Below are 25292 nucleotides of genomic sequence, written 5' to 3' on the forward strand. Positions count from 1 at the left end.
ATGTTCAGTTAATTGGGAGACCGTACACTGGACCAACTAATCTCCCAGTCCCTCCCTTTGTTGATACTTTAGTTGAAAGATCGCCAGATTCCCTTGGAAGTCCGAGCACTCTGTTGTTTGAGTGAGTACAAATTTGACAACTTGACATTCACTATTTTATTGTAGAATCTGAAGCAACCGAATCGTCCGGAACAGGTGGAGTGTCACCATATCTTGATCCTATTCCCGAATGATGAGGTCATCAGAGTACACTATTACCCTGCACAGAGGAACTCCACTATTGGTTTCATCAGCTTCTTTAAGCACCACGGGGAAATGAGAGGCCAGATGGAAGTACCTGAAACCTGTACCACTGCCTGGCAAACTGAAACGGAACAAAATAATCTGAGCAGAGAAATTTTGGCACTGTGAGACGTGCATCTTTGAGGTCCAGGTGTACCATCAAATCTTGCAAAAGATGGATGCCATCCATTTTGAAATGCTTGTATAAGGTCCAAGAATTTAACTCTTTCAAAATTCATACCAATCTACACCCCCTGCTTTTCTTCTGCACCAGTAATATGTTGCTTACAAACCATGTGGGTTGGGGCTCTGAGAAGTAAATTGCATCTTTGGCAAGCAATTCTGCAATTTCTGCATATATGAAAGTACTCTGTTGTACTCTTGTAGGGGAGGGGGTGAAGCAGTTGCTTATGTTTTGAGACCTGACTTGGTGTGCCTTCAAATTGTAGCTTGAAACTTTTTATTAGCTCTAATGCCCTTGCATCTCTTATGATCATCTCCTATGCACAAAATTCCAAAGTGTTCACCGCAGAGTAATCTGCGGCACTGGAATCAGTATTACCTGAATATCCTGTGGTAGAGCTTCCACCTATTAACGCTCTTCTATAATCATCTCTGTGATACCAACCTCAGCCAACTTTGGTACATGTGGGGACGAAATTGTGACTTCTTGCACTGATGTGCAAACTGCCTCATCTTCCGAAGACATATCCTCGCTGAGGGCCTTGTACATAAGTATGGCCTGGCGTTCAGCCTTGGATTGCGTGGCCTCCCCAAAAAAGGCTGACTGAAATAGTTTCTTAAATGAAGAAGGGCCCTTATCTAAAGCAGTGAAAGTGGAAACAAATTTTCTTAAATCTTTGCTACCTGGCCTATCTCAGCTGAGGCTGGTTCTGCTTGTTTCAGAGCGATCCATAGAATGGTAGGTTTTCTTCTTCCTGTCTGAATGGGGCAGTTAGCAGTGCTGAGTTGAAACACTGCTCTCTACGCCTAGCCATTCAGTGTGTCTGGATCAGTAGTGTCCTCGGACTCATTCGCTTAATAAGCTAGTTCAAGGATCTTAGGAGTCCGAAGAAAATCAAGTAATTCACCTTGTCATGCTTTTCATTCCCAGTCAGTTCCCTTTTCATAGTCTTTGGAGAATTTCTGTTCAAATGTGAGCATGTGGGGTCCACAGCTGGTGTTTATGCCACATTCTCTGCTAAGGAAGAATAAGGGCCCTCTTTTCTGAGGTAGTTTCTGACCACCTTGTCAAAGTGGTTAGGAAGCCTCGTTTGAACATAGTTCGCCACTTCTGGAATGGAAACACACTCTGAGCAAGGATGTATTATATCATCATGGTCAAAGGACAAGAGTCCCGTTTGGGAATGTGATGACATCACGGACTGTCACTGGCTGATTTTTGCTTTCTATTTTTTTTTCAGGTTTTGTGATTTCATAGCCACTGGCAGCTGTCTATTAACTGACTGTTAGACCGAATCATCCAATGCTTTGGCAATATCATCTTCCAAATCATCATTGGCAACATCCACATCCTAATAATGATAGTGCACATCAGAGTCAAGAGGCTGGGGATACACCATAATGTCAGATCTATAGAGATACCTAATGAGGTGTGGCTCTTGTGGGGGAACAGCCCACAAGCCTCCTGCACAGCAGGTAGGGCTAAGAAGAAGTGTATTTGAGATGGCAGGTGAAGCCCTGCCCCTAGGAGAAAGCCTCCTTTTAAAAAGATGTTAGAGCCCCACCCCTTCCACGATTGTAGGGCTTCACTGGGCTCACGTGCTCTCCAAATATGAATATCTTAGTTGGGATCAAACAGCCAGTATGAATAAATCCTGAGCACGCTCCTCTTGCTCGATTACAGGCCTTAGCCGGTGACTGTAAACCTACTGGTTCGCGGGCATGAGCCACATGCATGCAGGCGGCATGTGCATTTAGAAAAGGAACTACTTAAGCTGAGTTCCCTCTGCTTTGTGGTCAACCTGCGACCTTGTCTGTCACTTCACCATCACTAAATGTTACAGAAAGAGAGTGCATAGCTTTTTTTCACTCCATTGTGATCCCCAAACTACCTGGAAGTATGTGTGTGACAGGAGGCACCAACCTATCTGGGATTACAAATTACACCAAAAATAAATAAGCATGTACATTAAGTGGCGGCTCACTTACGATAAAGCAGCCCAAGCAGGTAAGAATAAAGCACTGTAACAAAACAATAAATTGGCCAATAATCATCAAAAGACAACCATAGAGTAGATCTCAACTGACTGTGGCAGCAGCAAAGGAGAAGGCTGGAAGATGGGATCAGTCTTATTTGAAAGGAGTATTGCCTCATGATGGCTCGATCTCGTGTTTATGGGAAATGTAGATTTTTGTTTTATTGTTAATTTCTTTTAGGAGGCTGACCCTCTATGCAGTGTGCAAAACCAGGCACACTGTGTAGAGAGTCCGGGCAACCACAAGTTGGTTTACAGAGGTAGAAACTAGCCCATCTAATGCTCTATTTTTTATGGTAGCTTTGTTGAGCAGTTAGGCTAATCGTGTTGTACTCACAGTATCAACTAAGCAAGACACATACTTAAAAGAATAACTCGAGACCAATTTACATAAGTACTTCAGGTTTTTATACAATTTTTAAGACCAATATCATCAAAATCAGGTAAGTACTTTTTAAGTTATGAATTTAAAAAAATTAGCAAAAATAGTATTTTTGTGCGTAATCACGCACCATAGGAATCAATGGAGAAATACTTAAAAAATGCATATAAAATCAGGCAATGCTTTACCAACGTCTCCTTTTACAGGTATGTTGATGTCATTGGTGGGCACTATGGACCAGCTGGAAAAGTCCAGGTGATTCCCCGTTTCAGCAGGAGTGACTGCAGAAAGTCATTGGAGCTGGTGCCAGGCCACTTCGGGGGACCACTTGGAAAAGCACTGCACAGGTGGACTTAAGGTAAGTCCGGTGGGTACCCTTGAAGTGTTAAGGTCTCAAGATGTGGGGGACCCTTAGGGCACAGCTAGATCTTCGGTGTAGGGCACAGAGTGGCCGGGTGCAGATGGAATCGGTGAGCCAGGAGCTGTTCGCAAAGGTGCCCTTGGAAGCAGGAGGTAGGTCACTTTGAGGGTTGCTTGCAGGTCAGCAGAGGCACTCTGGTGGGAGACACTGGTGTTTTCAGAAGTCCCTTGACTGAGGCTTCCTCCTTGTCCTTTTTCAGTCCGCACTGAGCCGTCCTTCTGGGTGTCTGATGTTAGGTGACCACTATCTTGGGCAATGGTGCAGTTTAGCCGCTGGAGGGCGCAGAGCCACCAAACTAGGCACACTGCCCGAGTTTGTCCTCACGGTCCGTTGAGTCGAGTTTGGTTGGGCTGTAGCGCCCTGTTCCTTGGTCAGCAGCCAGTCAGTGAAGTGGCCTTCACTGGGTCTTTGGTCTTGTTTGCAGGGAAGTGATGTCTTCATTCTGGAGGGAGATCTTCAGTGATTTACGAAGTGTGGTGGTCCTCTGGGGGTTTGTAGACTCGGTCCAACGTCCAAGCAATCCCTCAGTGGGGATTGTTGAGTCCTAGGTGCAGCAGGTAGGGTTTGGCACCTTTTTTGCTTGATGCAGCAGAACTTCATTTCTCGAGCCTTGGGTCTTTGTTGCTGGTCTTCTTTTGTCCTCGGAATCAGATTTTCTGATCAAGGGATGCCCACTGAATACTGTATTTAGTTGATGTTTTGGGGAGTACCTAGTAGTGATCAAAGGATCGTCTTCCTTAGGTTGGCCGCACCCACTAAGTTACCACTTACTGTGGGCAGAGGTCACTTCCCTACACCTGATTGGCTATTTTCCTTCCATGAAAGGTGGAGCAAAATGAAATGGAGGGGTCATCTCGCATTCAACCTTAAGGGTGGGGCAAGCTGGGGCTGACCACTCCTTGTGTCCTTTGTGTGTTTTCCCTTCGTTGCTCCTGCTGAAAGTGGGGGTTTGCAATGGGGTGTGGCCATCGGCTGCTTAGCAGAAGGCTTGGGAATCAAGTTTCAAGGGTGGTAAGCCCTTTGTAGCTCGCTAGCAGGGCAATGCATATTCCTGGGGGGAGGTGTGATAGCATCTCTGCACAGGAAGGGCTTTGTTCTGGGAGCCAGAGAGCAGTAACTTGCACCCCAGGGTTCCAAAATCTTGTCTGGCGGTGGCAAGCTGGTTGTGACAGGCAAGCAACCATGTCAGGGTAGTTAGCTTTTGCAGGGGGCATCTCTATGGTGTCCCCTGGGTACATTTTGGGATAAATCCAATGCTGGTACCAGCTTGGATTTATCATTTTGAGTTGTTTGATACCAAACAACCCAGGGTTCAGAGTAGCCATCATATAGCTGTGAAACTCGTGCTAACCAGTGTCCAGCACATGTATTAAAATTGCTGTTCTGTTCACTTAGTATGTCCCATGTTTGGCAGGGACACAGTAGAGGCATATTGTTCATGCATCTATTCCCACACTGTAAGGAAATGCCTCCTTGGCATGGTTACCCCCTGACTTTTTGCCTTTGCTGATGCCAAGTTATGATTTGAAAGTGTACTGAGGCCTGCTAACCATGCCCCAGCACCAGTGTTCTTTCCCTAACCTGTACTTTTGTTTCCACAATTGGCACACCCTGGCATCCAGGTAAGTCCCTTGTAACTGGTACCCCTGGTACCAAGGGCCCTGATGCCAGGGAAGGTCTCCAAGGGCTGCAGCATGTCTTATGCCACCCTGGGGACCCCTCACTCAGCACAGACACACTGCTTGCAGATTGTGTGTGCTGGTGGGGATAAAATTACTAAGTCGACATGGCACTCCCCTCAGGGTGCCATGCCAACCTCACACTGCCTATAGGTATAGATAAGTCACCCCTCTAGCAGGCCTTACAGCCCTAAGGCAGGGTGCACTATACCATAGGTGAGGGCATAAGTGCATGAGCACTGTGTCCCTACAGTGTCTAAGCAAAACCTTAGACATTGTAAGTGCAGGGTAGCCATAAGAGTATATGGTCTGGGAGTCTGTCATACACAAACTCCACAGCACCATAATGGCTACACTGAAAGCTGGGAGGTTTGGTATCAAACTTCTCAGCACAATAAATGCACACTGATGCCAGTGTACATTTTATTGTAACATACACCCTAGAGGGCATCTTAGAGATGCCCCATGAAACCTTAACCGATTACCAGTGTGGGCTGACTAGTTTTAGCATCCTGCCACACACCAGACATGTTGCTGGCCACATGGGGAGAGTGCCTTTGTCACTCTGTGGCTAGTAACAACGCCTGTACTGGGTGGAGGTGCTTCTCACCTCCCCCTGCAGGAACTGTAACACCTGGCGGTGAGCCTCAAAGGCTCACCCCCTTTGTTACAGCACCCCAGGGCACTCCAGCTAGTGGAGTTGCCTGCCCCCTCCGGCCACGGCCCAACTTTTGGCGGCAAGGCCGGAGGAGATAATGAGAAAAACAAGGAGGAGTCACTGGCCAGTCAGGACAGCCCCTAAGGTGTCCTGAGCTGAGGTGACTCTGACTTTTAGAAATCCTCCATCTTGCAGATGGAGGATTTCCCCAATAGGGATAGGGATGTGCCCCCCTCCCCTCAGGGAGGAGGCACAAAGAGGGTGTAGCCACCCTCAGAGCTAGTAGCCATTCGCTACTAACCCCCCAGACCTAAACACACCCCTAAATCGAGTATTTAGGGGCTCCCAGAACCCAGCAAGATAGATTCCTGCAACCTAAGACGAAGAAGGACTGCTGAGCTGAAAAACCTGCAGAGAAGACGAACTGCTTTGGCCCCAGCTCTACCGGCCTGTCTCCCCACTTCTAAAGAAACTGCTCCAGCAACGCGTTCCACAGGGTCCAGCGACCTCTGAAGCCTCAGAGGACTACCCTGCATCTAGAAGGACCAAGAACTCCAGAGGACAGCGGCTCTGCTCCACAAAGACTGCCACTTTGCAACAAAGAAGCAACTTTGAAACAACACACGTTTCTCCCCCCCCCCCCCCCCCCCCCCCCCGCCTGTCTGCATCGCTGAAGAGACCCCTTGGTCTCCCATTGAAACCTATTGCGAACCCGACGCCTGTTTGCACACTGCACCCGACCGTCCCCGTGCTGCTGAGGGTGTACTTTCTGTGCTGACTTGTGTCCCCTCCCCCCGCGGTGGCCCACAAAACCCCCCTGGTCTGCCCTCCGAAGACGCGGGTACTTACCTGCTGGCAGACTGGAACCGGGGCACCCCCTTCTCCATTGATGCCTATGCGTTTTGGGCACCACTTTGACCTCTGCACCTGACCGGCCCTGAGCTGCTGGTGTGGTAACTTTGGGGTTGCTCTGAACCCCCAACGGTGGGCTAGCTGGGTCCCAACTTTGAACCCTGTAGGTGGTTTACTTACCTGCAAAACTAACAAACACTTACCTCCCCCCAGGAACTGTTGAAAATTGCACTAAGTGTCCAGTTTTAAAATAGCTTATTGCCATTTGTGTGAAAACTGTATATGCTATTTTGCTAATTCAAAGTTCCTAAAGTTCATAAGTGAAATACCTTTCATCTAAAGTATTGTTTGTAAATCTTGAACCTGTGGTTCTTAAAATAAACTAAGAAAGATATTTTTCTATATAAAACCTATTGGCCTGGAATTGTCTTTGAGTGTGTGTTCCCCATTTATTGCCTGTGTGTGTACAACAAATGCTTAACACTACCCTCTGATAAGCCTACTGCTTGACCACACTACCACAAAATAGAGCATTAGAATTATCTCTTTTTGCCACTATCTTACCTCTAAGGGGAACCCTTGGACTCTGTGCATACTATTCCTTACTTTGAAATAGTACATACAGAGCCATCTTCCTACACACACACACAAACACACACACACACAGTATAATGCACCCTGCCTTAGGGCTGGAACGCCTGCCAGAGGGATGATTTACTTATAGTACATGCCGTGCGTAGTGGACAGGCCACACAAGCTGTGTGCTGGATCTAGTTTGCCTTTTTAGAATTGCATCAGAACACTCGGACTGCAATGGCAGTGCTGTGTGCTTCTGGCTGCATGGCCCTAGAGAGTAGCACAATATGTGTGGCGGCCCTCAGGGGCCTACCCTTAGTACCCCATGCCCTGGGTACCTAAGTACCATTTACTAGGGACTTATAGTGACAGCTAAAGGTGTTGCCAATTGTGCCAGTGCATCACAACAGTTTTAGGGAAAGAGATATGGCCCAGGGGGACCTGGTTAGCAGGGATCCTGGGCCCTAACAACTTTGAGACTGCATCATATACCAGCCAAAAAAGTGGGGGCTAACTGACAAAAGAGGCCTTTTCTCTCAGTACCCCCCCCCCCCTTCCAAACAGAAAAGGATGAGGCTACCCTTTCCTTAGTGAGTCTTCATCATTTGAGTGGAAGAACCTGGAAAGGCCATCTGCACTGACATGGGCAGTCCCAGGTTTGTATTCCACTTGAAAGTCCATTCCCTGTAGGGAGATGGACCACCTAAGCAATTTTGGGGTTCACCCTTTATTTGTTTTAGCCATCTGAGAAGCCTGTGGTCAGTCTGAACTATGAAGTGAGAGCCAAACCAGTATGGCCTCAGCTTCTTCAGGGCCCAAACCACCGCAAAGGCTTCCCTCTCTATGGCAGTCCCATTTTCGTTCCCTAGGGAGTAGTCTTCTGCTTACAAAAAGCAACAGGCTGGTCAAGTCATCATCATTTTTCTGGGCTAGGACCGCTCCTACTCCCAGTTCTGGCATCTGTTTGGATAATACACTGCCTGGAGTAATCTGGAGCTTGTAGGACTGTAGCAGAGCACATAGCATTCTTCAGAGAGTTAACAGCCTTTTTCAACTCAATGTCCAGTTAACCTTTTTGGGCATTTTCTTGGAGGTTAGCTCTGTGAGGAGGGCTACTATTTTGCCATAGCCCATCACAAATCTCTTAGAATACCCAGACAAGCCAAGGAATGCTCTGACGTGTGTCTGGGTTGTGGGAGCTTCTCAAACCAGAATGGTCTGAATCTTGGGTTGGAGGGGTTGAACTTGGCCTCCACCAACCAGGTTGCCCAAGTAAACAACTTTACCCTGCTGCATCTGGCACTTACTGGTCTTGATAGTCTCAAGGACATTTCCTAGGTGGACTAGGTGATCCTGCCAGGAGGAGCTTTAGACAGATATGTCATCTAGGCAAGCTGCACTAAAGGATTCCAGCCCAGCAAGGTCTTGGTGCACAAACCTTTGGAAGGTGGCAGGGGCATTCTTTAGTCCAAAGGGCATAACAGTGAACTGATAATGTCCAGTAGGAGTGGAGAATGCTGACCTCTTTTGCTCCTGAGGTCATGCCAATCTGTCAGTATCCTGTTGTTAGATCAAAAGTACTCCGATATTTGTCTGCCCCCTAGTCTGCCACTGAGCTCATCCACTTGGGTGTGTATCAGTGTTTGTCACAGAATTGAGGCCCCTGTAACCCACACACAACCTTATTTCCTTTTTCTCTCCTTTAGAGTGAGGTTTGGAGACAAATGCTATATGGCTAGCCCAGAGACTCTCTGATGGTTCAGTAAAACCCAAATCCAACAGCTTTTTGACTTCTGCTTGTATGCTGTCCCTGACATGGTCAGACGGTGTGTATATTTTGTTTTTGGTACACCAGTCAGTCTTCCCAGGGGGTCAGGGAGAATAACTCAGCATTCCTGTTGAGGACTTGCCTACAGTCGGCTTGCTGTTGTTCCAAGAGAGTGTCTGACAAGACCACTCCATCCACAGAACCATCTTGTGAGATGCTGGAGAAAAGATCAGGGAGAGGTTCTCTCTCTTTTTCCTGTCCCTCATCTGTAACCATAAACATGGTCACATCAGCTCTGTCATAATAGGATTTTAGGCAGTTGACATGCATGATTCTTTCAGGATTTTTGCAGCTACCTACGTCCACCAAATAGGTGACTGTAGTGTAGGTAGGTTTGACCACTGACTTTGTGTTTCACCACTGTGCATAGTAGTTGTTCATTGTTCACAGGGTGCAGATTACATTTTGTATTCACTTTAGCTGCCTATTGGCTTTATCGTAGTGTTAGACATTGCAGTTGAGACATTGCAGATGAACTGTGTTTTTCCACATGGTAAACTAAGCTTGTGTTCTTCGTATTTTCTCTTACCGAACACGATAGCATGATAAGGAAGGACATATTTTTTGTTTTTCTTCAGTGCAGGGAACAGGTTGGCCTTGGAAGGGGAGCCTTGAAAGGTTGGACAATTTTCAACATTTTTCTTCCAACTCTGACCTACAGTAGCCAGCGTGGTTGAATATTTCCATCTGAGCGAGGAGGGCCTTTCAGAAAGCTTTTTCCATGATTGTTTAAGCTATAAAAAGGTGGCCCTGGTCAGTAGTGAGGGGAATTTCCGAGACCCCAGTCAGGATTGGATGTCAAATGCCTGACACAGACACTTGTCCCGTGAGGGTGGATAGCTCTTTCTCGCAGTTGAACAGGGGTCATCAACTTGCTGGCTTGAGAAAGATGAAGTTTGGAAGGCCCTATGGTGATGAATTTTGACTTTAACATTTGTTTTGCAATTATGCTATAATATTATTACATATATTTGCTGTGTACATTGCAGTTGAGAATCACTTTGATATATTTTCCTTTCATTACTGTGACTATTTTTAAACGTGTGGCTTCGACCTAATAATCTCCTTCATTTTTTTAGCAACCTCGTGGTGGAATAATAATAAATGTCTTCTTTAAACTAAGAAGTGCATTCCAGAGATTTTGGTCAGCTCTGTTATTAGTGAAAGCAAAACAGTGACTTACTGTAAGGAAATGCCTCCTTGGCATGGTTGCCCCCTGACTTTTTGCCTTTGCTGATGCTATGTTTACAATTGAAAGTGTGCTGAGGCCTGCTAACCAGGCCCCAGCACCAGTGTTCTTTCCCTAACCTGTACTTTTGTATCCACAATTGGCAGACCCTGGCATCCAGATAAGTCCCTTGTAACTGGTACTTCTAGTACCAAGGGCCCTGATGCCAAGGAAGGTCTCTAAGGGCTGCTGCATGTCTTATGCCACCCTGGAGACCTCTCACTCAGCACAGACACACTGCTTGCCAGCTTGTGTGTGCTAGTGAGAACAAAACGAGTAAGTCGACATGGCACTCCCCTCAGGGTGCCATGCCAGCCTCTCACTGCCTATGCAAGTATAGGTCAGTCACCCCTCTAGCAGGCCTTACAGCCCTAAGGCAGGGTGCACTATACCATAGGTGAGGGTACCAGTGCATGAGCATGGTACCCCTACAGTGTCTAAACAAAACCTTAGACATTGTAAGTGCAGGGTAGCCATAAGAGTATATGGTCTGGGAGTTTGTCAAACACGAACTCCACAGCACCATAATGGCTACACTGAAAACTGGGAAGTTTGGTATCAAACTTCTCAGCACAATAAATGCACACTGATGCCAGTGTACATTTTATTGTAAAATACACCACAGAGGGCACCTTAGAGGTGCCCCCTGAAACTTAACCGACTGTCTGTGTAGGCTGACTAGTTCCAGCAGCCTGCCACACTAGAGACATGTTGCTGGCCCCATGGGGAGAGTGCCTTTGTCACTCTGAGGCCAGTAACAAAGCCTGCACTGGGTGGAGATGCTAACACCTCCCCCAGGCAGGAGCTGTAACACCTGGCGGTGAGCCTCAAAGGCTCACCCCTTTGTCACAGCCCAGCAGGGCACTCCAGCTTAGTGGAGTTGCCCGCCCCCTCCGGCCACGGCCCCCACTTTTGGCGGCAAGGCTGGAGGGAACAAAGAAAGCAACAAGGAGGAGTCACTGGCCAGTCAGGACATCCCCTAAGGTGTCCTGAGCTGAGGTGACTCTAACTTTTAGAAATCCTCCATCTTGCAGATGGATGATTCCCCCAATAGGGTTAGGATTGTGACCCCCTCCCCTTGGGAGGAGGCACAAAGAGGGTGTACCCACCCTCAGGGCTAGTAGCCATTGGCTACTAACCCCCCAGACCTAAACACGCCCTTCAATTTAGTATTTAAGGGCTACCCTGAACCCTAGAAAATTAGATTCCTGCAACTACAAGAAGAAGGACTGCCTAGCTGAAAACCCCTGCAGAGGAAGACCAAAAGACAACAACTGCCTTGGCTCCAGAAACTCACCGGCCTGTCTCCTGCCTTCCAAAGAACTCTGCTCCAGCGACGCCTTCCAAAGGGACCAGCGACCTCTGAATCCTCTGAGGACTGCCCTGCTTCGACGACGACGACAAGAAACTCCAGAGGACAGCGGACCTGCTCCAAAAAGACTGCAACTTTGTTTCAAGAAGCAGCTTTAAAGAACCTTGCAACTCCCCGCAAGAAGCGTGAGACTTGCAACACTGCACCCAGCGACCCCGACTCGGCTGGTGGAGAACCAACACTTCAGGGAGGACCCCCGGACTACTCTACGACTGTGAGTACCAAAACCTGTCCCCCCTGAGCCCCCACAGCGCCGCCTGCAGAGGGAATCCCGAGGCTTCCCCTGACCGCGACTCTCTGAAACCTAAGTCCCGACGCCTGGAAAAGACCCTGCACCCGCAGCCCCCAGGACCTGAAGGACCGGACTTTCACTGCAGAAGTGACCCCCAGGAGTCCCTCTCCCTTGCCCAAGTGGAGGTTTCCCCGAGGAAGCCCCCCCTTGCCTGCCTGCAGCGCTGAAGAGATCCCTTGATCTCTCATTGACTTACATTGTGAACCCGACGCTTGTTCTAACACTGCACCCGGCCGCCCCCGCGCCGCTGAGGGTGAAATTTCTGTGTGGGCTTGTGTCCCCCCCGGTGCCCTACAAAACCCCCCTGGTCTGCCCTCCGAAGACGCGGGTACTTACCTGCAAGCAGACCGGAACCGGGGCACCCCCTTCTCTCCATTGAAGCCTATGCGTTTTGGGCACCACTTTGAACTCTGCACCTGACCGGCCCTGAGCTGCTGGTGTGGTAACTTTGGGGTTGCTCTGAACCCCCAACGGTGGGCTACCTTGGACCAAGAACTGAACCCTGTAAGTGTCTTACTTACCTGGTAAAACTAACAAAAACTTACCTCCCCCAGGAACTGTGAAAATTGCACTAAGTGTCCACTTTTGAAATAGCTATTTGTGAATAACTTGAAAAGTATACATGCAATTGAAATCATTCAAAGTTCCTAATGTACTTACCTGCAATACCTTTCAAACAAGATATTACATGTTAAATTTGAACCTGTGGTTCTTAAAATAAACTAAGAAAATATATTTTTCTATACAAAACCTATTGGCTGGATTTGTCTCTGAGTGTGTGTACCTCATTTATTGTCTATGTGTATGTACAACAAATGCTTAACACTACTCCTTGGATAAGCCTACTGCTCGACCACACTACCACAAAATAGAGCATTAGTATTATCTCTTTTTACCACTATTTTACCTCTAAGGGGAACCCTTGGACTCTGTGCATGCTATTCCTTACTTTGAAATAGCACATACAGAGCCAACTTCCTACACTTACCCTTTCTTTTCAAGAATGGATAGGGCCCAAACCATTTGTCCTTGGGAGCCTTTGGAGTAACAGGCTCAAACACACAAACATTCTTCCCTGGTATGGACTCCACCATGGCAGCTTTTGTCATACCAGAGCTTTTGCAGCTCCTGGCTAGCCTGAAGATTTTGGCTTGCTGTCTCCATGTACTCTGTACTTGGCCTACATTCAAGGATGGCAAAGTCCACAGTCCCTTTCTTGGGCTCTGAGAGGTTTCTCCCAGCTTTCCCTTACAAGAATTAGTGGTCCCCCAACAGGATGCCCAAACAAAAGCTCAAATGGAGAGAAATCAACTCTGTTTCGTGGCACTTCGCTGTAGGGAAAAAGCAGACATGGAAGTGAGACATCCCATCTCCTTCTGAATTTGTCAGGGAACCCTCCAATTATGCTTTTAAGATTCTGGTTAAACCTTTCAAGCAGCCCATTTGTTTGTGGATGGTAGAGGGTAGTGAACTTATAAGTCACCCCCTGCTCCTTCCGCATGTTTTTTAGGTATGCAGACATTAAGTTAGAACCTGTGTCTGATACTACTTCCTTAGGGGATCCTACTTTGGTAAAAATATGCAGGAGGGCTTTTGCAACTGCAGGGGCAGTTATGGCCCTAAGGGGTAAAGTGTCAGGATATCTAGTAGTATGATCCACTACCACTAGGATACAACATATGTGTCCTTATGCTGTTTGAGAGTCAAGGGGGGTCAACAGTATCCATCCCTACCCTTCCGGGGGGGGTGGGGTGGGGGGAGATCCCCAACCACAAGTAAAGACCTCCTAAATGCCACTAAGTGTCCACCTGCCTTGCCATTGGCTTGGCAGGTAGTGCAGGACTGGCAAAAGTCCTTCACTTTTTGGGACATTTCTGGCCAGTAAAAGTGGTTAACCAACCTACTCCAAGTTTTTATTTTGGCCCAAATGCCCAGCTAGGGGAACGTCCTTGGCTAGAGTGAGGAGAAACTCTCTAAACTACTAAAGTACTACCACCCTCTTAGTTTGCAGCAGGCTTGAGGTCTCTGGCCTCAGTGTACAGGAGCCCATCCTCTCAATAAACCCTGTGGGTACCACTGACACTACCCTGTTCTTCCTGTGCAGTGTGCTGCCTCAGGCCTTCAAGAATGGGACAGATTCCCTGCCCCTGGCACAGATTCTCCCTAGAGAGTCTCCCTGGGCCCAAGAGCTCTGGGTGGTAAGGCCCACGCTCTGTAGGCTCAGTTCCCTCTGGCAATGGCAAGACGTCTTCCTGGGAGGAGGGGTTCAGACTTGTGATCTGATTTTGAAGTTGATTCCCCAGTCTTCTTGCCCTTTCTCTTGGGAGGCTGGTCCACTATTTAAGAATCCAACTCTCCCTTTTCTCTCTTAAGTTTACTTTGTGCCCCAGTCTTGACACAGGCCCATTCTGGGATCCCAAGCATGGCTGCATGGCTCTTCAGTTCTACTTCAGCCCCGGGTGAATGATCCATGTCATTTCCAAGCAGTCAATCTACTGGGATGGATGAGGGCGCATCCACTTCTCCCTGCCCTACTACTCAGCCTCCCCCCCAAAAAAAAAAAAATCAAAGGTTGCCATAGCTATGGGATGGAACTTTGTCTCATTTTCAGCATTGGCGACAGAATAAGACTGCCCTAGCAGATACTGATTTGAGTGGACCAAGTGCTGAGTTACCATGGTAACACTAGCTCCTGTGTCCTGCAAGAATTCACCTTTTCCCCCATTAATCAAGGATGCTGTCTGTATTTTTGCATATAACTTGGCAAGGCAGCTCATGATAATTCAACCTCTCCCTCAGTGACTAATGTTGTCTCTGTTGATCACTGACATGGTCAAGTCACACCTCTGATCCCATCAGGAGATTAGCTACTGCATTTACTGTAGGTTGGCTAGAGGCATTCTTTTTGTTTTTACAGCTAGGATCTCCAGTTTGGTGTCCTCTAGTCTTGCAATCATAGCACCAAGCCTTGTTGTGATCAAAGTTCTTTCCTTTGTACCCACCCCTAGGCTGTGAGGAGTCTCCTGTGCAGGTTTTTGGGGACCTTGAGAAGACTCTTTATTTTTGTTTCTGCTCCCATCTTTCCCTGATGTGGGGGAGGGGGGGCAGGGGGTTGGCCTATTTCTTTTGGTCTCCCCACCAGTGGTAGTTTTGGTTACCCTTGTTTTGACTCAGTGGTCTGTCTACCTCCTCAACTTTTGAGAGGAAAGTCTACCTTGATCTACCAGGCATTTATGTAGCCTCTCATTGTAACAATTCCTCAGCAGATGCTCTTTCGTTAATAGTCAATAGTTATACAGCCCATCATAACCTTGTACCTTGTTACCAGCTAACCAATCACCCACCGACACACCCACAAACTCCAGCCAAGTTTGACTATGCGTTATGTTTTTTTAACCTCCCTGAACTTTATGCAGTACTTTCAGATGTAAATCCAAATCCCTCAATCAGGTTACCCTTCATGAGCTCATAGGATTTAGAATATGCCTCATTCAGTGTCAGCAGCCTATTCCTGCACTTTCCGGAGAATAAGAGTGTGTCCCAGTGTTTTTTCTTAATTTCTCACCCAATGCAAGCTCTTTCAAAGGCAGAAAACCCTTTCACTATATCCCCACCTTCTGTGAAGGGAGAGAACTCCTTTTGAGAGTTTAAGATTGAAAGGTCTCTTTCAATACTTGGATGCTGCCACCAGCGATGGGTCCTATGCCCTTTTTTCCCATTTACAAAAGCTGACTCTAAGGCCAGTCTTTTGGTGAGCCTGGCTAAAACCATGTCTTCCTCTGTGGGTGCACTAGTGCTGTGGTTAGAGGAGCTGCCCTCATCCCCAGTGTCCTCAGTGTCCTCTTCTCCCCCAGAGACTTAATCAACTATTTCATCTATGGGGTGATCTTTGTCATGCTGGGCCACCAGAAGCCTAAGCTTAGCTCCACTGGGGCTCTTTCCAGTACAAATCTGATAGTCTACAGCGTTTTCTTAACTGGTCATAGTTATATGCCTGGTAAGGGGCCAAGTCCGGCTCCTGGCTCTGGGTCTGTGTATCTGTCATGTTTATTTTACTACATCTGGGACCTTTATTTAAATGTGGAACCCTTTTTTGGATAAGGCCAACTAAAGTAAGGACCTTGCGAGTGTTGTAGGGACCTGACCAGGGCCCTAAATTTTTTTTAAAAAAATTTGCAAACATTTTAGCCAATTGAAAAAAATAAAATTAAGCTAAAGACAATTTGAAGAGTTATTCATGTGCTCAAAAATTGACAAAGTGATATCAGCAAATGCAAAGTCTTTATCTCATCGCTGATACGTCTAATGTAGGAGATTGGCCCTCTATATAGTGTGCAAAACCTGGCACACTGTGTAGAGAGTCTGGGCAACCACATGTTTCTTTACAGAGTAAAAAATAGACCACTGAATGCTCTAATTTTTATGGTAGCTTGGTCGACCAGTTAGGCTAATCTTGGAGAAGTGCAAAGCATTTGTTGTACTCACAGTATCAATAAATCAAGACACGCACTCAAAACAATACCTCGAGTCCAATTTACAAAAAGACTTCAGATTTTTATACATTTTTTAAGACCGAGATGAGCAAAATTGGGTACGTACTTTTAAGTTATGAATTTTAAAAGATTAGCAAAAATAGTATTTTGGTGCGCAATTAGCACCATAGGAATCAGTAGAGAAATGCTTAAAAATGCATATAACATCAGGCAACGTGTTAATATCTCATTTTGAAGGTATGTCAAGGTCGTCAGTGGGCACTATGGACCAGCTGCAGAAGTTCGGGCGGTTCCCGGTTTCAATGGAAGCAGCTGCAGAAAGTCATTGGAGGTGATGCCAGGCCACTGCGTGGGAACAACTTGGAAAAGCACTGCACAGGTGGACTTTAAGTTAAGTCCTGTGGGTCCCCTTTGAGTGTTGAGGTCGCAAGGAATGGGAGACCTTTTAGGATACAGCTAGCTCTTCGGTGCAAGGCAAAGGGTGGCAAGTTGCAGAGTGAATCGGTAAGCCAGGAGCTGTGCGCAAAGATGCCCTTGAAAGCAGGAAGTAGGTCACTGTGAGGGTCGCTTACAGGTCAGCAGGGGCACTCTGGTGGAAGGTCCTGGTGTGTTCTGAATTCCCTCAACTGGTTCTTTTTCAGTCCGGAGTGGACTGCCCTTCTGGTTGTCCAATGTTAGGTCACCACTACCTGGGGAAATGGTGTGGTTCGGCTGCTGGAGGGTGCAATGCCACCAAAGTTAGCACACTGGCAGGGTTTGTCCTCATGGTCTGTTGGGTAGAGATTGGGCCGGCTACAGTGTCTGGTTCTTTGATCAGCAGCCAGTCAGTGAAGTGGCCTTTACTAGGTCTTTGGTCCTTGTTTGCAGGGGAGTGATGCCTTCACTCTGGAGTGAGATCTTCTGCATTTTTCGAAGTGTGGAGGTCCTCGTTGTGGGGTTGCAGAGTCGGTCCAATGTCCAGTGGCGACTGTTGAGTCCTGGGTGCAGCAGGCAGGGTTGGGCGCCTTTTTTCTTGGTGCAGCAAGGCCCAAGCTTGGGTCTTCTTTGTTGATGGTCTTCTTTTGTCCTTGGAATCTGATTTTCTGGTCTGGAGATGCCCACTAAATACTGTATCTAGTGAGCGTTTAGAGGAGTAGCTAATGGTAGGTCCTCTTCCTCAAGGTGGTTACACCCACTAAGTGAACACTTCCTGTGGGCAGAGGTCACTTCTCTACACCTGATTGGCTATTTTCCTTCCATGCTAGATGGGGCAAAATGAAATGGAGGGAGTCACCTTGCATGCAATACCTTAGGTGTGGTGCAAGCTGGGGCTGACCACTCCTCCTGTCCTTTGTGTTTTTTGCCTGCCATTGCTCCTGCCAAAAGTCAGGGTCTGCAACGGGGCGGCAACTGCTGCTAGCAGCAGCTTGGTGGGGTCGCGTTTCAAGGGCGGGAATTCCTTTCAAGCTAGCAGAGCAGTGCATATTCCTGGGAGGAGGTGTGATGGCACCTCTGTCCAGGAAGGGCTCTGTTCTGGGACCAAGAGAGCAGGATCTCTCACCCCAGGGTTCCGGAATCTTGTCTGGTGGTGGCAGGCTGGTTATGACCTGCCAGCAACCATGTCCGGGTAGTTGGCTTTTCGGTATATTTTGGGATACATCCAATGATGGTACAAGCTTGAATGTATCATTCTGAGTTGTTTGATACCAAGCAACCCAGTGTTCAGAGTAGCCATCATATAGCTGTGAAACTCGTACTGACCAGTGTCCAGCCCATGTATTAAAATGGCTGCTCTGTCTCTTACTGTGTCCCAGGTGTGGCAAGGACACAGTAGGGGCATATTTCCCATTCATCTGTGCCCGCACACACAGTGTAGTGCACCCTGCCTTAGGGCTGGAAGGCCTGCCTGCTAGAGAGGTAACTTATAGTGCATGTGGTGTGTAGTGGACAGGGCACACACGCTGTGTACCATGTCGAGTTTGCCTTTTTACGATTACATCAGAACACTCAGCCTGCAATAGTAGCGCTGGGTGCTTCTGGCTACCCTAGAGGGTGACACAATCTGTGCTGCCTCCCTCAGGGGACTATCCTTACTACCCCATGCCCTGGGTACCTAAGTACCATTTACTAGGGACTTATAGTGTCAGTTAAAGGTGTTGCCAATTGTGCCAGTGCATCACAACAATTTTAGGGAAAGAGATCTGGCCCAGGGAGCCTAGTTAGTAGGGGCCCTGGACACTAACAACTTTGGGACTACATCAAATACCAGGCAAAAAGTAGCGGCTAAATGACAAATTCTCCAGGGACGGCTCCTCTGTTTGGTGGGGGGTGTGGTGGGGGGGGGCGGGGGGAGAGGAGCGTTGCCCCCCTGCCAGGAGCAGCAGGAGCTGCAACCTTTAGAAACAAAACAACAATAAACGCTGTTTTGTTCCTAAAGGGGCGGGGCCATGGAAGTGACGAACATAGAGGTTAATGCACAGAGCACTCCCCTCAGTGCGCATGTATGTTTGGCCGGCCGTCTCAGCTGGCCAAACACACGTGCACAAGGGCTCTCTCCAACCCGACACTGTGGTGCCAAGTTGGAGAAATCCTGCACAGGCTCCCAGGTTGCGCTGGAGCGCCCAGCAGGGGAGCTCCAGCCAATCATAATGCTGCTCTGAGCAGTGTCATGATTGGTGCAAGGCAAGCTGGGAGCCTGTACCTGGAGTGCGACAGCGGCGACCCGGGAGCAGCGCGGGTAAGAGGTAAGTAGAATATATATATATATATGTATGTTTGGCCCCCCAGCCCCCATGCTGAGTCACCAGCCGCAACTGTTTTTCTCACACTGTTTCTGCTTTGCAGTAAGGAAATGAGTAGCAGAATGTGAGCCTGCGGTCCTTGCCTAGAATCTCCTTCATATCCTGTATTCAAGACAAAAACTTTAGTGGGAACATTATTCTGTTAAGGAAACTACTGTAACTAACTTTAACTATACTTATAGCATAACGCAGAAGTTAGTTACTTGTGTTTGAAGAAATTACCTCTGACAACCTATTGTTTCAACTCTGAGTGGCTTTTGCAAACCAGTCGGCTTGAGGACAAGTCGATGCCACAATCAAGCGCAAGGGTGCCCATCTCTTATATAAACTTTATGATCAGCACCAGTTTTCCGGGGGGAGCCGGAAGGAGGTTGGAGAAGGAAGCTACAACCTTACTATTCACTCTGTTCCCTCCACTCTTACGCTTTTAGAGGGCTCTCGGTAGTGCGTGTTTCTTTCAGGTTACTTTACAATTTAATATTTTCATCTGGAATATATGCCCCATTGCCAAAATCCTGCCTCGAACATTTCCAACTCAGAAATGTATTAAAGCCCCAGTTTTCACGCTTCTACCACTCACCAAGAACCGTAGCGTGGGGCATTGTTGAGTAAAGTACCAGGAGACTATTTCATTTAGCGTGAGCGCTCCTCACAAACCTTAAACAAATAAAACTAAGGGCTGTTTGCTTTGCGCCTTAATGCTTCAAACTTGCAAGTCTCCAGGAGTCTGATACTTTGAGCTAATGTGTCAGGAAATCAGTAATTGAATGCATTTATCTTAACTTCCCTTGGCAGGCAGTTTTTCGGTGTTTAACTATTTAACGTTTGGATGCTAGTGGCGCGGAGTTTGTGGCTTTACGGTCAGAGCTGCCGACCTGAGAACTGGGAAACCAGGTTCGAGTGTTGGTTTCAGCTCAACATTCTGTGATTCTGGGCAACTCATGTAATCTCCGCCTAAACAAATGTGTGTTTATGTGTGTAACTGGCGCTCCTGTAAAGCGCGCCAATACCTTTGGGTCGAGTTAGTGCTACATCAAACTGGAAAAAAAGTAGTTGTGGAATGAGTGCGACCTCTTGAGAAGTCTGTAGTTTAGTTAGCATCTCTGAATAGCGTTCCTATTAAACAAGTATCCTGGGGATTATATTGCTGCTACTAAACATAACATCAGTTATTCCGGAAACCTGCAAGATTTTAATCTTCTGATCTGGCGAACGGATTACACTGTGATATTCAGTTTTATAAGTAAAAATAATGAAGCTAGGGCTGTTTGCTTGTTCGTTCATGCTTTTTAATTATGCCTGAATGTTCACTTCTCTTCAAAACGTTGTTTCTTTGTACTGTACCGTGAAGCAACTCGTACGCCGAAGAGGGCCAGGGCTATAGTTTTCCTTGTCTTTTGCCATATAAACAGCCATTCCTTTTAAAGCCAAACCATACTTTTAGGAGCCCAAAATTGACACAGGTCAAGCACCAAAAGTTGCTACCATCCAGGGGGATACATGCCCCCCCATGCATGAAGGAGACTGACAGTTTTCATCTTGTCTCCACGTCACATCTTTCTGTCATTTTTCTTGCGTTTCTTTCGAGGCTTGTTTAATCCATGGGCCTTCTAGTTCCTGTTTTGGCGCAACACACATCTTTTTTTTTTTTTTTAAAGTTGAAAACTATGAGGATTTTTGATGTGTTCCATTGCTTTCTGCCAGGAACTGCTAGAAACTGATGCCCGAGTGTTTGATGCCTTTTTGTAAGATTCAGAATACTTAGGCTTTCACCCATCGTGCCCTACTATATAAAAACAAAACACCACCCCATCAGTTGCACAAACTATTGTATTCTGATGACAAAAGCACCATGGCAGCTACCGTACCAGATTGCTAATGCATGGGGAGTCACTAAGATCGTGAAGCACATGTGGCTTGTGTAGGAAATTGAGTTTCCCTTTACTTCTAACATTCAATTTCTGAAGTCTCCTGTCTTCGTAGAGTGTACAGGACTGCCTTTTTTGTGACTTTGTTTAGAGTGATTTGGCAACTGTGAAAGGGTGAAATTAGAGATGTGTGTTTACCATTTGGGCAGTGATCCTCAAATCAGGCAGTATTATGGAATGAGGCTTGGCTGCATGTTATGAATAAGGGCTCCATCCTGAAATCTGTGATAACGAAGGAAGGAGAGTCCTATAATAACATGTAAATACAACACATTGCGGTAATTATTTTTTTCCTAATACGGGCCTCACCCTACAGAATGTGCAGTAACATGCTTGTGTAACTCTTAGGCAAGCAAAGCATTTCCTTCTGGTGTGTTGTGTAAAGCGTGAACTTTGTACTTAAAAACAATGTCTTGGTTTGTATATGGCAGTATTTCAAAATGTAGCTGAAAAGCAGCCTGTATTCTATTTGATGGATTAATGTTATATTTCAGGAAAAGCACACTCCGAAGGCGGCTCAGCGAGGACCTCCCTGCTTATATTAACATCTATTTTCCTTGCTGCTGCTTTTGTTATGTTCCTGGTGTACAAAAATTTTCCTCAACTTGGCGTGTAAGTATGTCAAAATATATTGTTAAACTCATTGCCACGGTCTCATGTTTGACATTGTTGTATACTTAGCACTACAAAATAGCCCTTTGCTCTTATAAAGATCTGCTATGTCCTTGTATAATTACATGATTTGTGACGGTCTCTAGTATATATAAGTTTCCTCTAGTTAAGCATTTCTTAAATTTGAGTTGCTACTTTAAAAATGCACAAGAAGTTTATATAGATTGTAAAAAGGTGATTTAAAAAATAATAATACTGTACTCTGGTCTTTTGCTTGTATATATATATTTTTAATTGCCCATGTGTAATAGTTTACAACTTACAGGAACATATTTATAAACTATAAAACGAGAAAGCAAAGTAAATTTGAGGTTTTTTTTCAAGACACGACCCTACTACTTGTGATAAACATTTGAACGAGTCTGTGGGTTCGTCAGTCATTTAAAGTAGAAAAGGATTGCTAGAATAGTAGCATTGAGCAACTTTTTCAAGAAAGCAAAGTGAACACCTTTTTAAATGGACTAAATAGGTATGCGTGCATGTTTTTTATGAGCCAATCGTGCTCTAGCATCTGCGATTATCTTTGGATTGTATGTACTGAATGGCAAAGGAAAATAGTACAAAGATAGGTCATGCAGGCTACTATGATGTTTAGTAAAGATTTTTTTTTTGTAGTATAATCTTGCAAGCTCTGTATTAAATACATGAGCAAGTTAGAGAGGAGTGTATTTTTAATTTTTGCAAAGGGAAAGAGAGGTGACAATAGGAAATAATGGACTGCAGGATTTCTGAAGCAATGGTCCTAACGTGCTAGCAGAGATGGATAATACTACCTTACATTGAAGAGTAAAATAACATCTGAGCTAACCTGAAATAATGTATAGGCAACTCCTGGAGTATTTTGCTGGTTAGTAAACTCTGTTAGACCCTCCTAAGACGTGTTATGTACCAGAAGTATTAGCATAACATGTAGACAAAAGGGTGAAAACGTTTGTAATTTTATACAGTTATGCCAGAAAGGAGTGAAAGATGGATCTTGTCTGAAAATGGCTTAAACCTCCATCCACCTATATGGCATGCTTCATTAGCAGATTACTATTTGCCAAAGAACTGGTCCTTTGCCTGAGCTCTCCTTGAACTGTGTGTAAGAGCTGAGTATTGAGAGTAGAGGGATTGATTATCTTAATCATGATGGGTTTACCCAACTGCTCAAGCATTTGGTAGTAGGAGGTTGTTTAAGTTTATTGTTCACCCTCTTTCACATTATTAAAAATGAATGTTATTGGTAACATTTCATGTCCTTGTGCTGGTCAACATTTTTCTGCCCTCAAAAAAGCCTAAAAGGTCTGCAGCATTCATCAGGGCTCTGCCCCTTAGACCCTCTCCTTAAACCTACTCTATAGGTGAAACATAGCTTGTGTGGAAAGATAAGAATGAAGTACAAATTGTACTTGCCATCTCAAGTACACGTGTCTTACATCTGATGTCGTTATTTGCCCGTAAATCACCTGTGAGAAACAGTCAATCATAACCTTACCAAATGTATGCAGAAGGCTTGGGTTAGGAAGGCACACGACTGAACCAGTGCTTTCAGATTTAAAAGTATGGATAAGGATTAGTATTCCCACAGCGTGTGAGAATAAGGTGCCATTTGATTTGGGCTACATTCCCAGCAGCTCACTTTTCACATCTGACACGTCAGACCAGCTGTAGTTTAAAAAGAAGTAGACCTACCCAGTGTGGCCCGATTAACTGAAAGCGGTCCATTCCACACTGTGGCTCTACTCATGGATATTGGGCCTACAGTGTCTCAGATATTGGTCCTCCAGTCCGAGTATGTAGTATGCAGTGGTGCGTGCAGCAAATTGTATATACTCTGCGTCACATGTAACATTTGACTTCATATGTTGGATACAGGAGTGAGGTGCTGGAAAACTTGGTCCCAAGAATGCTTAATGTGATCAAACAGGCCTTTGCGTGAAAATATGTAAGTGTGAGTGTAAATAACATTTTGTATATGAAGACTGTATCACTTTGCAGATAACCCTCTTAAATTGGTATAGGAACGTACTAGGACTAGTAATATTTGTCAGAATCGTGTTCTTATATGAACTTTGAACTGGACAACAACATTGTAACTCTGGTCTCTTCTCAAATATTTCACAGTTTTTTTCCCTTCAATCTATTTGACCTCATTAAACCTACTCATTTGACACCTAATTTTTCTTTTGTCCTTTAGAAAACATAGACCGCTGGTCTTTGATGTGTAATGAATTGAATGGACCCACTTATAGCATTGAACTCAAGTTTTTTTAATGATTGACCTTGTTATTTTCTGAATGCTGGCACAAAGGATGCCTGTTTATTGTTCTACAGACTTGGTACTCACCTGGTGCCACGGTGTCACACATGATATTGGCTCCCTACACAGTCATGCGGCGAGGAGCCAATATCACACGGTGGCAGGGAAAACAAGCTGGAAACCACTGTAAAGAGTGGATTTCCAGCTCATTTGCAGAGGCTTTTAACTACTGACGTTCATTAAGGGGTGTGAAAACACCCCAGAAAATCGGCACCAGCCTCAGGAGTTTTTTCCCTTGTTTTGGAGAAAGGTGTTTGGGGATGGAGCGAGGGAAAAAGTGCCTCTGAGGTACTTCTCGGACCAAGTCCATGCCATCTCCAAGGACCTAACCCCTCCTCACATTGTGAAATTTTTGTTTTGTCAGGTCTGGTTCTATACAATATGCTCTTACTTTTCTGGTGCTCATTCTGATGTCTCAAGTCATAGGGATATGCAAGGGTTTTGCCATGTGGTCTGTGATGCAGTTAAAAAAATGCCTTTTGTTTCTATGGCGTTTGTAGGCCTAGATTATTGTTTTTGTAGATTTTGTGTGTTTAGATATTCTGCATTTGCTACAGGGATAATGATATGTAACTGTAAGATATTGTTATATGAATGTGTGGTGTATTTTTAGGACAAGTATCTACTAGACACATTCTTAGGCTCTTGCTACTTCTAAATTCAATCAGTGTTTTTATTTATCTTTTATTCCCTATATTGATGTTTCACACCTGTTAATTTAGAAATTTGCATGAGTATGATAATGTAGAGAATTTTGTAATGCACATTAATGATTTCATTAGCGCTTCTTAGAATTGTTTAAAGTAAAGCTTTTCTATTGTTTCTAGCTCTTTTTTTCTTACTTTATGTAGTAGCTTTTTAGGGCTATTGGTAGGGGGTATAGCCAGGTCTCGGGCTGTCTGTCAACTTTTCAGATCACTGCAGTTATGTAAAATATGTAGATGGGTTAAGAAGGAGAACTTCTTTCTGAGAGCTGTGTATGGAAATAATTCCTATCAACTGGTTTCCTAAACTCCTTTTAGAAAACTGTCTGTTGAGAACCAAAAATATGCCACTTAGTTTTGTGATTTGGTGAATTGTTGATGCAGATCTTATGAGTTTAATTACTCTAAACAGCAGGCAACTTAGCCTTGTTTCCCCTCCAGGTGATGTATATTGTTTCCATATCCAAATTCTATCTGAATATGGATTGGTGTCTGTGTAAGAATGGAAATAACGTTAAACCAGACTTAGCTCAGAAGTAGTTCTCACTTGTGCACCGCCTACCTAATTATAATTAGTGGACACATTTTTTCTGGGTTCAAAAGGCCCAATACTGTGAATTTGGT

The 25292-nt window shown here is 45.7% G+C and overlaps 1 protein-coding gene across 1 annotated transcript in view; it reads left to right on the forward strand.

The window, feature by feature from the left end:
* Positions 1 to 25292, forward strand: part of TMEM41B (transmembrane protein 41B) — an 85838-nt gene that overhangs the window by 17146 nt on the left and 43400 nt on the right. The window contains exon 2 of the mRNA XM_069223635.1: positions 21485 to 21602. Coding sequence (XP_069079736.1) covers positions 21485 to 21602 — 118 coding nt within the window. The remainder of the gene's footprint in view (positions 1 to 21484; positions 21603 to 25292) is intronic.

Source organism: Pleurodeles waltl, chromosome 3_1 (assembly GCF_031143425.1).
Source record: "Pleurodeles waltl isolate 20211129_DDA chromosome 3_1, aPleWal1.hap1.20221129, whole genome shotgun sequence".
NCBI lineage: Eukaryota > Metazoa > Chordata > Amphibia > Caudata > Salamandridae > Pleurodeles > Pleurodeles waltl.